The 14,696-nt window shown below is 39.8% G+C and overlaps 1 protein-coding gene across 9 annotated transcripts in view; it reads left to right on the top strand.

Moving 5' to 3' along the window:
- The window catches only part of DST (dystonin), a 480,961-nt gene that overhangs the window by 327,710 nt on the left and 138,555 nt on the right, over positions 1-14,696 (top strand). For 4 of the 9 annotated variants that reach the window (XM_023513157.1, XM_023513155.1, XM_023513156.1 and 1 more), the window contains 7 exons: positions 3,560-3,688; positions 5,847-5,935; positions 6,813-6,948; positions 8,022-13,418; positions 13,537-13,686; positions 13,827-14,042; positions 14,218-14,367. In XM_023513157.1, coding sequence (XP_023368925.1) covers positions 3,560-3,688; positions 5,847-5,935; positions 6,813-6,948; positions 8,022-13,418; positions 13,537-13,686; positions 13,827-14,042; positions 14,218-14,367 — 6,267 coding nt within the window. Of the gene's footprint in view, positions 1-499; positions 2,614-3,559; positions 3,689-5,846; positions 5,936-6,812; positions 6,949-8,021; positions 13,419-13,536; positions 13,687-13,826; positions 14,043-14,217; positions 14,368-14,696 lie in introns of those variants that run through there. The other 5 variants (XM_012805072.2, XM_012805073.1, XM_012805074.1 and 2 more) reach the window with 2 other exon arrangements.

Raw genomic sequence — 14,696 nt, 5'->3', positions numbered from 1 at the left:
TTCTCCTCCCTCCCTCCCTCCCTCCCTCCCTTCCTTCCCTCTGTTGCCCTGGGTAGAGTACAGTAGCATCAGCATAGTTCACAGCAACCTGAAACTCCTGGGCTCAAGTGATCCTCCTGCCTCAGCCTCCTGAGTACCTGAGAGTACAGGTGGGCAACACTGCACCCAGCTAATTTTTCTATTTTAGTAGAGATGAGGTCTTGGTCTTGATCTCCTGAGCTCAAGTGATCCTCTTACCTCGGCCTCCCCTAATATTAGGATCATAGGCAGGAGCCACTGTACCCAGCTTACTCTTATTTAAACATACCATTTTAATACTTTCAATTGTTGTATACAGTATACTTCAGACTCTCACCTTATTATTCATGATCCTGCCTTGGTTTGAGATTTTTCTCTCTTATCTCATTTTTTTAATTCAAGAAATTAGTTTTGGACTGAGAAGGGTAAAGTGACAATGTTCTTTAGGTGACTTTTAACATCTTATAAATTCCTGTTACAGATAGCTAAGAACAAGCAGTGTGATATACATGCAGAAGTCACAACCTTAAAACAAGGAAAGAACCCAGTTCCCAGTGCTGAAGAATGGATGCTTGAAGGGTGCAGAGCATCTGGTGGACTCAAGAGAGGAGATTTCCTTAAGAAAGGCTTAGAGCCAGAGCCAGTCCAGAACTCGGACGGCGATTATGCCTGTTCAGTCAGGGATGATGAATTTCAATTCCAGGGGCTCAGGCACAGTGTCACTGCCAGGCAGCTGGTTGAAGCTAAGCTTCTGGACATGAGAACAATTGAGCAGCTGCGACTTGGTCTTAAGACTGTTGGAGAAGTTCAGAAAACGCTCAGCAAGTTTTTGACAAAAGCCACCTCCATTGCAGGGCTTTACCTAGAATCTACAAAAGAAAAGATTTCATTTTCCACAGCAGCCAAGAGAATCATAATAGACAAGATGATGGCTTTGGCGTTTCTGGAGGCTCAGGCCGCAACAGGGTTTATAATCGATCCCGTTTCAGGTCAGACGTACTCTGTGGAAGATGCAATTCTGAAAGGAGTGATTGACCCTGAATTCAGACTTAGGCTTCTTGAGGCAGAGAAGGCAGCCATGGGATATTCATGTTCTTCCAAGACATTGTCAGTGTTTCAAGCTATGGAAAATAGAATGCTTGACAGACAAAAAGGCAAACATATCTTAGAGGCCCAGATTGCCAGTGGGGGTGTCATTGACCCTCTGAGGGGCATTCGTGTTCCTCCAGAAATCGCTCTGCAGCAGGGGCTCTTGAATAATGCCATCTTACAGTTCTTACACGAGCCATCCAGCAACGCAAGAGTCTTTCCTAATCCCAATAACAAGCAAGCTCTGTACTACTCAGAATTACTGCGAATGTGTGTATTTGATATAGATGGCCAGTGCCTTCTGTTTCCATTTGGGGAGAGGGACATCTCCAGCTTCAATGTAGAGAAAACTCATAAAATTTCTGTAGTAGATACTAAAACAGGAGCAGAACTGACTGCATATGAGGCTTTTCAGAGAAACCTAATTGAAAAAAGTGTATATCTTGAACTTTCAGGGCAGCAATATCAGTGGAAGGAAGCCACATTTTTTGAATCCTATGGGCATCCTTCTCATATGCTGACCGATACCAAAACAGGCTTACAATTCAATATTGATGAGGCTTTAGAGCAGGGAACGCTTGACAAAGCCATGGTCAAAAAGCATCAGGAAGGCCTCATCACACTTACAGAACTCGCTGATTCTTTGCTCAGTCGGTTAGTTCCCAAGAAGGATTTGCGTAGTCCTATTGCAGGGTACTGGCTGACTGCTACGGGGGAAAGGATCTCTGTGCTGAAGGCATCCCGTAGAAATTTGGTTGACCGGATTACTGCGCTCAGATGCCTTGAAGCCCAAGTCAGTACAGGGGGGATCATCGATCCTCTTACTGGCAAAAAGTACCGAGTAGCTGAAGCTTTACATAGAGGCCTAGTTGATGAGGGCTTTGCCCAGCAATTGCGACAGTGTGAATTAGTAATCACGGGGATTGGCCATCCCGTCACTAAGAAAATGATGTCAGTGATGGAAGCTGTGAATGCAAATATCATAAGTAAGGAAATGGGACTCCGATGTCTGGAATTTCAATACTTGACCGGGGGGTTGATAGAGCCACAGGCTCACTCTCAGTTGTCGATAGAAGAGGCTCTCCAAGTAGGTATTATAGATGTCCTCATTGCTACACAACTCAAGGATCAAAAGTCATACATCAGAAATATAATATGTCCCCAGACAAAAAGAAAGTTGACATATAAAGAAGCTTTAGAAAAAGCTGATTTTGATTTCCACACTGGACTCAAGCTGTTAGAAGTCTCAGAACCCTTGATAACAGGAATTTCTAGCCTCTACTATTCTTCCTAATAGAACGTATTTAACTAACTTTGTACAGGGGATGATGCCGGCTGGTTCATGCTGTCTGTCCAGAACATGTGACGTCAGCTGATTGTGTGACATATACTCCCTTTATTTCTTGAGAGCTAGAAATAACTTATTGCTCAGAAAAGAGAGTAAGTTTTAAATTGAAAATAACGGAAGATTTGCCACCCTTAAAATGGTTTCAGGGGCAGCACCTGTGGCTCAAAGGAGTAGGGCGCTGGCCCCATATGCCTGCGATGGTGGGTTCAAACCCAGCCCTGGCCAAAAACTGCAAAAAAAAAAAAAAAAAAAGTTTCATTTAGCTTTGAGAATAGTTTTTTGCATCTTGTCCATGCTGAAATAAACATGTTTTACCTAGAATATGGCATAAGCTTGATGAAATGCAGCAAGTTCACAGCGTCATTTCTTTAGACTTCCTTTTCACCAAATAGATCCAGCTTGGTATTAGGGTTCCCATTTAGTCAGTGATACCTTGCACTCCCTGAAACAGCCCACCAAGCAGCCACGGATGCAAAAACTCATTCCCATCTCCATGAGGCTGCGGTGTTTTAGATTGCTCCAAAAACCGAAAAAGCTTTGAGTTTTCCCGTATATGCTTATAATGACCTTCTTTACATATTAGAAAGTTTACCACCATTTCTCATTTCTAGTTAAGAGTTTGGAATTAAAAGCTAGCATTGTGAGTGCATTGTGTGTTTGAGGAGGAGAAGAATTGTCTTCCTTCTGTGTATTTTTCTTATGTTCGTAGACATTCTCTATTCTTTCATCTTTCCGTTTTCTGATTATCTTTCTGCCAAGGGGCTCATGATTATAACGCTAATGCAAAGGCAGCGATTCAAAGATCTTCTGTTGCTTCATGAATAAAGTTGAACGTTTGAATTTGTCCTATTGATGGAACAGCTGGGAGGCTGGACCAATCACTGAGGAATGTTTGTCACAGCTCTCTTTGCTACTATAAACGTTTTGGGGATACATCTGCTATGTAACATGTTAAACATGGTTAAGCAAATAAAATATTTCAGTAGCCTGTGTGTGATGAAAAAAGCATTTTTACCTTTTTGTTTTATACGGAGAGGTCCATTTAATAGCTCAGTCATTTATTGGAATGTCTTTTTTTTTTTTTTTAACCACCACACTTGTCAGAGGTCACTGGAAGAAGAAAAGAAAGAACATGTTGATAAAGCCAAAGAATTACAGAAATGGGTCTCAAATATCAGCAAGACATTGAAAGATGGAGAGAAGGCTGGAAAATCTACCTTCTCTAAGCAAAAGGTATTCACAGAGGTCCTGGTTTAATGACAGCGGGTAGACTTTACTAAGTTGGTATAGTCCAGCTACCATAACATTTAATCCTTTGCCGTAATTTTTCCCATTTTTGTAAGCAATTATAATGGAGGGCAGAGAGACTAAGTAACTTGCCCAAGAAATTAAGGCCAGTATGTGGCAGAAGAAGGTATCTCTGATTTCCAGCCTGAATTCTCTATATTGGCCTTACTATTACTAAGCTAATACGGCATTACATCTCCCTCCTGATCATTATCATGAACATTGCTGAAGAGCAGAATCATCCTGTTTGATTATCCGTGCATTCCATATTATAAATATGTAAACATAAAAAGTTTCAAGATCAATGAAATGACACACTAGGTTGTTAACACTCTTGAGTATTGACTTCAGATGCTTTTGTGCATCTTTTCTATTTCATGAGGAGGGATTTACAGTCATTCACCAGAAATTCCGGTTTCTTTCTCCTACCCAAGTGAACTCTTCAGTCCCGCGGGCCATTGTCATGTCCCAGCTATTTAACATTAGGCTGCAGCTTGTGAGATGTTGGTGTTCCATTGGACTGCACCACTGGCCGCTCTTGGGACTTCAGTGCTTCTGCTGCTGGTGATAGCACTGGGATTGCTGCTGTATTTTTAGAGACAAATTTCTGCTAAGATAAGCATTTTCCTCAAGGAATCTTTTTCCTTTATTATTATTTTCCTGCCCTTGCCTGACATTTGGAAATTTCATGGCCTATCACCACATTTCAATATTTGTCAGCCCCTCTTACCTCTCCATCAGTACATACTTGTCATCAGTTAAAACAGATTTTGTCAACATGACGGATTAGGGGAAAATGGCAACGTCTTGACTAGTTTTATCCGTGATATGAGCCAAACATACCTATCTTGGGTTCTTCCTTAGAGAAATATACAGACCTGAGTATACACTTGAAATATGACTCATTTGAAATAAATTTGTATTAGCTCATATGCTTATATACCGCATATCTTACAGTGCAAAAGAAATGAGAAATTGTTCAGTGTTTTAATTCAAAAACCTTCATAAATTTAATGCACATATTTCATTGAAAATACAGTCTTCCCTTTTGTTTTCTCATCAAATAGGAAGACAAATAAAATAAGAACATAAACCTTTCTAAAGATTTCTTGGGAGAACAGATTTCTTTTGTGATATGTGGATTATAAGCCTTTGTATTTTCACATTCCAATAGTTTAAAATCCTATAGATTACTCAGTCAGATTTAGACCTAATACACATCAAAGTAGAGAGATACTATTTTTATGCAGATAATGGCCTTAATTATGACTTTCTAAGCGTATTTGGCCTCTTGTTAAAAGAAATTTAAGGTAATTTGATATGAATGTGTTCTTCAAAAATCATTATGGCTTCATGGTTACCTATAACTGTGAAAAGTCGATTTTAAGTTGGCTCTAAGTAGAATACACAGAAGAAAAAAATAACATCTTTTCATTGGAACATTGCCTCTCATTTCTGCTTATTTAAAAGAATGGCAGCTAATCTCCGAAATGAGAGATTCAGAAGTGAAACACTGAAGCATTAGGAGAAAGGGTTATGACCTCTTGCTTTCCCCCAAACAGATCAGTTTCATTTCTCTAACCTTCTAAGGAGGGTCTTTGCATTAGAGGTTATTTATTCTTGATTTGGGTACCTGTAGATTAATACTTTCATCATAATTTTTTCAAAAGGAGTGTTGTCCTTGGGAACCGAGGGAGAGAAAGGTGCTCTTTGGAAGAAGTGTTCCACATTCATGTATCTTTTTGAATACTGTGATGTGTAAAGATGATGTGGGCCAGTGCTGAACATTGGGCCACGTGGGCGTTAAGGACACCTTTATCCATGCTTGGGTTGGGGCAAATGTGTGAACCACATCATGTTGTATGATTATCTCCTAATAAAAAGGATGGCATAAAGGGTCTAGAGAGGAGCTTTCCTGAATCCTTCCTCCTAAATCAAGTACTCTCTTATCTGGGCCCAGAGACTGCTAATAACTGACAGGTTATTGACTTGGGTCACCCATCCGTTATTTGGGTCTTGATTAAAACTTATTTCATTTTTTAAAAGCTAGCGTTGTTTAGCTCTTCCGAGGGAAGGATTTGAATGCAACTTCTTTACTTTACAGATCTCCAGTGAGGAAATATCAACCAAGAAGGAACAGTTATCCGAAGCACTTCAAACCATGCAGATTTTTTTGGCTAAACACGGAGACAAGTATGTTGGTTGTCATGATCTCTTTGATGCAGAGTAGGGAAGTGTTCTTCAAAAGGAGATGGAAAGTTTTAATGAATCGAGATTTATAAAATGAAACTCAAAGTAATCACAATCTCCTTAATGTGGTAACATAACGGATATAAACTTAGCAACTTAATTAACTGTCACTTTTACCCTTCACCACAACTTTGAAGGATACCAATTTTCCTTATACGTTTTTGATAAGGAAACAGGTTCAAAGAGGTTAAGGATTAGTAGCTAATGAAAGGCAGACTATGTGAAAAGTAGGATAAGTGAAAGGTAGAATAACGACTTCCTTTTGGAAAATCAGTGTAAATATCTTCTTCATTTTCTTAGGTGAGACTTACGGTACCCTGATTTCTCAGCGTTTGGTCCTACTTTTTGCAATAAGGCACTTCATGTCTTTCAATCAGTACCTCAGTCAGGGAAGGAATTTGTTCTTTTCTTAAGCTCTTTTTAGATGACCTCTTCAGGATAATTCCAGAATGACTTTGTATGAGATAATCAGGTTAATTTCCTTAAGTTAAAACTAAATTTGTCTTGAGAAATGGTGCCTTACTGCTCCTGCTCCATTTGGGGTTTAACACTGGCGTGTTTCCTTCTGTCAGATAATAATGGTTGTTAGTCTGGAAATATGGATGGTAGAGAAGTGCCCAAATACTTTGAGTTTACAGCTTTCCTTCAGTTCTGTTCTCAGGCAAGGGAAAGATTGCTATACAGTCATGCCAAGACTTGAGAAATACGTATGTGAGGCCGTATTTTATTTTATAAGCAAGTGACAAAGTTAGTGAACCTAATGTATCATCTTTATCGCTTGAAGACTTGCACTACCCCATTTAATACTTGGTTATTCTAGAATGACAGATGAGGAGAGAAATGAACTGGAAAAACAAGTGAAAACTCTTCAAGAAGGTTATAATTTATTATTCAGTGAATCTCTGAAACAACTCCAAGAATCACAAACCTCAGGAGATACAAAGGTAGAGGAAAAGGTAATGCTGATTTGAACGTAAAGCTGTTTTAAGAAGCTTCGTTTTATTGCATGGATGTGGAAGTATATGTCAATAATAAAGAAATGACTGAGTTTTGTACGTGGATAAAACATGGATGGAGTTTATTTAAATGTTTGGAGATTTTGGTATTTATTAAATGCAGTTTTACACTTGCTGATCATCAGTTTCTGTGACATCTTAATCTCTGCCTTGCATGTTAAAAGAAGGGAATCATTCATTTTTCTAACTCTTCTCTTTAAAAGCCATTCTTGTAGTATAGTACATGGTATAAATATGATGTTTTAAAAGACCTGTGAGTCCATCCCTAAAGGTGGCATTGGTGTGTTAAAGAGTTTGTTTGATTTTCAGAGATATGCCAGAGACTTACTTGAGTAACACAAGGCCACATACTATAGTGAGGATGCCTTACCATCTTCTTGAAGTTTGGCACTTAAACTTTCTAAACTTGACTGTACATTTATCAGCCCACCCAATATAATTTTCAACATTCAAAAAGTTATCTTTATATTTAATTTTGTTACTCCTGGGACTACTTTCCACACAATTTGTCATGGTTTGGGGGTATGTAGCAGTTTTTCTGGTTTCTTAGTTTTTGACTGTCTTTGAAGAAGTCTTATGCTGTAAACATTAGTAGCATGGGGTTTGATTCTCTCTTTCATGCCACTAGACTCTAATCTCACCCAAATGCAGAAAGCATGATTTGCCTTCTAGGTATGTGTTGTGTTTCCTCACTATCATCATCTACTCTGTGTGTCTTCACTAACCTTGTTAATATACACGATGTTAAGTTTTCAATTCACAGATGCATGTTGTTTTCAAAGCTTTTATCACATCCTGTGCTGTTGAATAGATCACTGACATAGATCACTTGTGCATTTGAGCTGCCTAACATTCACAGCATTGCTGCACCTTGGTAAGTAGAGGATTTTTATGTTGAAGCGTATTATTTATTAAAAAACAAAACAAACAAACAAAAAACAAACTAAGTTGCATGAAACTCTGCCCACCCTTGTCTGACAGACTGACCTGAAATTTTTGTATTTTCCTTTCAGCTGGATAAAGTGATTGCAGGCACCATTGATCAGAAAACTGGAGAAGTCCTTTCCATCTTTCAGGCAGTTTTAAGAGGCCTCATTGACTATGACACAGGGATTAGGTTGCTTGAGACACAGCTCATGATTTCTGGTCTAATTTCACCAGAATTAAAAAAGTGCTTTGACCTCAAAGATGCCGAAAGTCATGGACTTATTGATGAGCAAATTCTGTGCCAACTCAAAGAACTAAATGAAGCTAAGGAGATTATTTCTGCTGTGTCATCCTCTACAATTCCAGTCCTGGATGCCTTGGCTCAAAGCATGATATCAGAACGCATGGCCATCAAAGTTCTGGAGATACTGCTCTCCACAGGCTTTCTCGTCATTCCAGCTACAGGAGAACAGTTGAGCCTACAAAAGGCTTTCCAAAAGAACTTGATTTCCTCAGCATTATTTTCTAAAGTACTGGAAAGACAAAATATGTGCAAAGATCTCATTGACCCCTGCACCTCTGAGAAGGTGTCTCTAACAGATATGGTACAAAGAAGTGTTTTACAGGAAAACTCCAGAATGTGGCTCCTACCTGTGAGACCACAAGAAGGAGGTCGAATAACATTAAAATGTGGAAGAAGCATAAGCATTTTAAGAGCAGCTCACGAAGGTCTCATAGATCGTGAAACCATGTTTAGGTTATTAGGTGCACAACTTCTTTCTGGAGGTCTGGTCAATGGCAACTCTGGTCAGAGAATGACCGTTGAGGAAGCTGTGGCAGAAGGGGTGATTGACAGAGACACTGCCAGCAGTGTTCTCACGTACCAGGTTCAAACTGGTGGAATCATCCACTCAAACCCCGCCAAGCGCTTAACGGTAGATGAAGCAGTCCAGTGTGATTTAATCACGTCCAGTAGTGCCCTGCTGGTACTGGAGGCTCAGCGAGGCTATGTTGGACTCATCTGGCCCCACTCTGGTCAGATATTTCCCACATCTTCATCCTTGCAGCAAGAGTTGATTACAAATGAATTGGCCTACAAAATCCTGAATGGCAGGCAGAAGATAGCTGCTCTTTATATCCCTGAAAGTTCTCAAGTCATTGGTTTGGATGTTGCTAAACAGCTGGGAATTATAGATAATAACACAGCATTGATTTTAAAAAATATAATACTGCCTGATAAAATGCCAGATTTAGGAGATGTAGAAACTTGTAAAAATGCCCGGAGATGGCTCTCTTTTTGTAAATTCCAGCCATCTACAGTTCATGATTATAGACAAGAAGAGGATGTTTTTGATGGAGAAGAGGCAGTGGCAACGGAGAGCTCAGAACAAACTAAGAAATTATTCCTATCTTACTTGATGATAAATAGCTATATGGATGCCAACACAGGGCAGAGGCTTTTGCTGTACGATGGAGACTTGGATGAGGCTGTCGGTATGCTGCTGGAAGGCTGTAGTATGGAATTCCCTGGCACGTTTCTTAATAATGCTCCACGTAACAAAAAGGATGAATGTACCGTTTCACCAAGTAGTTTTGATAAATGTCATGGCAGAGAACCCGAATGTAAAGAGATCCCTGAAAATAAAAATTATGCCACAAATGAAGAATTTCATGAGGTGAGAAATCATATCATGAGTAGTGAATTTTGTCAATCAGAGAGCCCAGCAAATATAGTAGCAACTGATCATAAATTTAACAGTCCCAGTCCCAGTCCCATGTCTTATTTAACACAGACTGAACTTGCAGAAGTTAGAGTGCTTGAACTTGACTCTGAAAACATACTTGAACACTGTAAAAATCAAAGTCAAGTTGAAACAAGCGAACATGCAAATGATAGTCATTCTAAATACATTAAAAACTTTGCAAGTGATTTGATAACAAATCCTACTGTGAAATCAAAAACGGGTAGATTCTGTGATCTGAACAAAACAGAGAATGAAGAAAATACAAGCGAGGATTCCCCCATCTTTGACTATTCCCCGAGGCTAAGTGCCTTGTTAAGTCATGATAAATGGAGGCACAGTCCAGGAGGTTTTAATGAGGCACATACCCCAGAAAGTGGAGGACATACACGTGACACCTCTGCATTGCCATTTAATGACCAAACCATGTTATCAGGTCATACAGTGGGAGAAAGATTTCAAGACCAGTTTCTGGGAATTGCAGCTATTGACATCAGTTTGCAGGGAGAGCACTCTGAAGCTTTAAATATTGGTAGTAGGACTCCACAAGTGCAATATCACAGTGTTAAATACACGTCGTGTACTTCTGGTGAGGATGAAAAAGTACACACTGCTGCTCAGCAGAAACCTGAAGATGAGCAAAGTGAGGCTGGGCTAGAAGACCGCCCCTGTGCAGCTCCTGCTTGTGGAGCACTGTTGCTCGAAGAAACCGTCAGTGCTGGTGACTATGAAACGTCACTGCTGGATGGTCAGAAGAGCGACTCGGGAACAGATACCGAGAGTGACGATGACTTTTACGATACCCCCTTGTTTGAAGATGATGACCACGATTCTCTGCTTCTTGAAAGTGACGATCGGGATTGTCTGCAGCCTGAGGACTATGACACACTGCAGGAGGAAAATGATGGGATGACTCCTCCAGCTGATGTTTTGTATGACGTTTCAAAAGAGAATGAAAATTCTGTGGTTCCTCAGGAGGGACTAATTGGTAGCTTAAGTGTGACAGGCAAAGCACAGTGTCTTCAGGATTTTCCCACAGGTACCGAGAAAGCTGAATTAGATTCTAGTCAAAGAATGCATCAGGATTCATTTAGCTCAGACAAAGGGAATGAATGGTTCCTGGAAACTGAAGGGGAATGCACAAACACCCGTGAAGGTGATGGCGAGTCTGACTCATTGACTGATGATGATATCGCAGGAGCGAAGGAGAGCTTCAGTGCTTCGTTAAAATTTGATGACACTGGCAGTTGGAGAGAAAGACAAGAAGAGTGTGTAACTGGACAAGAAAGTTCATCTGATGCTGAGTATTTAGATTCTGTGCAAAGTGAAGAAAGTTATGGAGACTATATGTGTGACAGTAATGATCAGGATGATGACAACGGTGGTTCTGATGACCAGAGTAATGACAATGTTGGTGCTGAAGGAGGAGAAGGCGGAGGAGGAATGGGAGGTGAGAAGAGAAAGCCCAGCTGCCAAGACAAGGCTGAAGATGGGGGTGTCCAGTTGTGTGCTTCCCTTGTAAAGGAAAAGGAGAACAGTGATGGAAGTCAAAGTGTTAATAAAATGATTCTCTCAGATGAAATGCATGATTGTAGTTTTTCAGAAAAACAGCAAAGTGCAAGTGTTTTACATCCTGAATCAAGTGATTTGAGTAGCTTAGTTACAGAAAGAAGCAGCATTCCAGACTGGACAACGGAGATTTTTGATAATAGCAAAGAAGATGTGTTGAATCATGAGATGACACTAAGGCATATAGTGCCACCTGTCATTAAAGATGCCGAATCTGAAGAAGACTTTAGCCCTGTAAATATTTCAGGTAGTAGTATCAGTTCAACTTCTGAATTAAGTAATCATCTAACAAACATAAAGTTTAAGTTGATTCAAGAACCAGAATGTCCTGACCTTGTGAAAGGTGGAGATGAGTATCTTGAGAACGTAAAACCTACAGTTGACTCATCTTTTGATAAAGTCATCTATTCTGAGCCTGATTTAATAGGGAAATCTGCTGAGGGAAGCCGTTGTTCATCCCTCGCCTTTTTCACTGACGGAGATCCTGAAGGAAAGGGAAGAGGTCCAGTCAGAGGGAGAGTCAGCAAAAGTGACGCCCCAAAAGAAGACGAGACGTCAGTTCAGAAGACAAACCTGGATGAGAGAGAAGTGCTTGCAGGAGGCTTAGCAGAAGAAAATAAGTATCTCAAACTTTTACCTAGTAAAATTACAAGGGACAGTCTTAATTTAACTAATAGTCCATTTCCACAAATCACAAACGATGAAGAACTTACTCAGAAAGGAAGGCTTAAAAAAGCAACTGCACCTCTTGCAGGCGAACCAGAGAATCTACAGACAGTGATTAGTAAAAGTCCCGTTCTGTCTGAGAATCTTGAAGAAATCTTTGATGCATCAGCTTCCACAGTGCTTGGTGATGGCATTACTTCAGACGTCCCACCATCTGAAGGGAGTACACGTACTGAGGAACATGCATTCGCTGATGGACCTGAAAAAGATCTTGATTTGTTTACATATTTAAAACATTGTGCTAAAAATACAACAGCAAAAGACCTACCAAAACCAAACGAAGATATCCCAAGCTGTGTCTTAATAGCTGCCCCTCCCACAAAAGAACATTTACAGTTAGGAGTTAATGATACAGAAGAGAGGTCAACTTGCATCCAAGAGGACTTGCCTCTAAATGAGATGGTGCCACCTAACGACTGTCATACTAAGGACAGTATCTCAGAAGAAGGAACAGAAATTTCTCAGTTCACACTAGACACTAATGAAACCACACCTTCAAACTTACCTCTAAAAAAGGTGGAAGACCTCGGAAAAGGTGTTGTGCTGTCCGAGCTCTGTAGAAATAAGTCCAGTGATGTGTTAGGTCCCGACTACTCATACTTAGAAATAAGCAGTGAGAAAGAAAACACCGAGCACCAGCCACCAAAGGAACAAACCTTGTCTCCAAGACCCCCAGGAAAAGAGGTTCAGGTTTCTGAATTATCTGAGGTATTTGTTGAGGACGTAAAGGATATCCTAAAGAGCAGGTTGAAAGAGAGTCATAGGGATCTTCAAGAGGCTGAAGACACTTCAGCTTGTGCAGACAGTAGAATTTTAATTGAAAACTTAATTAAAAAGATTAGCACATCACAGTTGGTAAATGAAGCACCTGCTACACCCAGTGACTCTAAGATCAGTGAGTATACTGGCGTTTCCCCCGTTAGTATCTCATCGGAACTAAAAGCGGAGTGTAGAGACGATTCTATTGCACATCTCAAGTCTGAGCTTCTCCTTGCTCTGCTGAAGCAAAGTCAGCATAGCCAGAAGATTCCAGGGGCATTTGAATTGATGAGAGAACTAACTCAACTGGAGCATAACCTAGGGAAAAGAGGTATTGCATCTAAAGTACTTCCACTGCAACTTGAAAATATTTTCTACAAGCTGTTTGCTGATGGATATTCAGAAAAAGTAGAGCAGGCTGGAGACTTGAATCAAAAAGCATGTGCTACTTCTGAGACCGTGGGGAAAAAGCCACACGGTCTCGGTGATCTTAAAAGCAAAGAAGGAAACTACTGTTCCCTTAACTTACAAACGATGAAAGAAGCTGGCCAAGAAAGTTCTGCTGGGTATGGCTCAGCATTGCCAAGCAGTGAGAAGCTCGGGGATCTATGTAATAATTCCCCAAACCATTTGGAATGTATTTCAGAGTCAAAACGAGAGACTTCTGGAGACAACTCAGTGGGACAAGTAAGTTGACGTTTTCATATTCAAATACCTGCATGAAACACTTGCTGTATTTTTTTTTTTTTGTTTTAAAAATCTGTATAAAGGCTGTTGAAGTAAAATTGTCCAAATTTATTTTTAGTTTTCCAGTGAGTTGCAGCAGTGTTTACAGCACACTGAAAAAATGCAGGAGTATTTGGCTTTGCTTCAGGATATGCAACCCCCCTTAGACAACCAGGAGTCTCTGGATAACAGTCTAGAAGCATTGAAGAATCAGCTTAAACACTTAGAGGTAAGGGCTGTCTGCTGCCTATTTATAAATGATAGTCTGATTAGATTTGGACGGAGAAGCAGAGCACATGAGCTTTGTTTCTTGTTTATGCTTGTGTTTTTTATTAAATAGAAAATCTAAATAGACCAATTTCTTTGCAGACATTTGAATTGGGATTGGCTCCAATTGCTATTATTTTAAGAAAAGATATGAGGTTGGCAGAAGATTTCTTAAAGTCCCTTCCCAGTGACTTTCCCAGAGGACAGCTGGAGGAATTGAGCGTCAGCCTCCGGAATTTGCAGACTTCCTTTTCTTCCCTCAGCAACGTGTCTTCAGAAAGAATGAAACAGATCATGCTTGCAATCGACTCTGAAATGGTAGGAATAAAATGTCAAATTCTGATATTTGAAGAAAATTTGATTATTTGAGATTTTAGTCATAAGATGAAGCCTTTTGTTTTTATAAGATTAAACCCGTAAACCAGAACCACTATGCACAAAGATTTGACATGTGGGGGACAGACAGAAATGCATGCACCATTTTATTTTCTAGTCTAAACTAGCAATTTCCCATGGAGAATTTCTACATAAACTTGAGTCATTCTCGGATTGGATATCAGAGAAGAGCAAATCTGTGAAGGATATTGAGATCGGGAATGGTCAAGACACTGAACGTGCAAAGAAAAGTTTGGAGTTTCTCAAGGCAAGTATCAGATATGACATAGTATACCTAAAATACCTACAGATTTCATATAGTAAGTGTTTAGAAAATACGACTTTGCTAAGGCTGTAAGGGATTCTTTCCTTTCTTTGTCTCTAGAGATGTTTGTTTACGGCTGTGAAATAATCCTAACTTAACGGCTGCCATCCTGCTATGATCCCAAATGCCTTATCAAACTCTTAACTGCTGCTGACATGTTGAGATTCATACTGATATTTTTATCAATCAATAAATATTGATATAAATTGATATTTATATCAATAAATTTGTACTGATATTCATTTATTTTCATATTCATCTATATTTATGTG

Source organism: Otolemur garnettii, unplaced genomic scaffold (assembly GCF_000181295.1).
Source record: "Otolemur garnettii isolate 467f Iridium unplaced genomic scaffold, OtoGar3 scaffold00035, whole genome shotgun sequence".
NCBI lineage: Eukaryota > Metazoa > Chordata > Mammalia > Primates > Galagidae > Otolemur > Otolemur garnettii.
The sequence above is the reverse complement of the archived record's forward strand: the minus strand, read 5'-3'. Positions and strand labels throughout refer to the sequence as shown.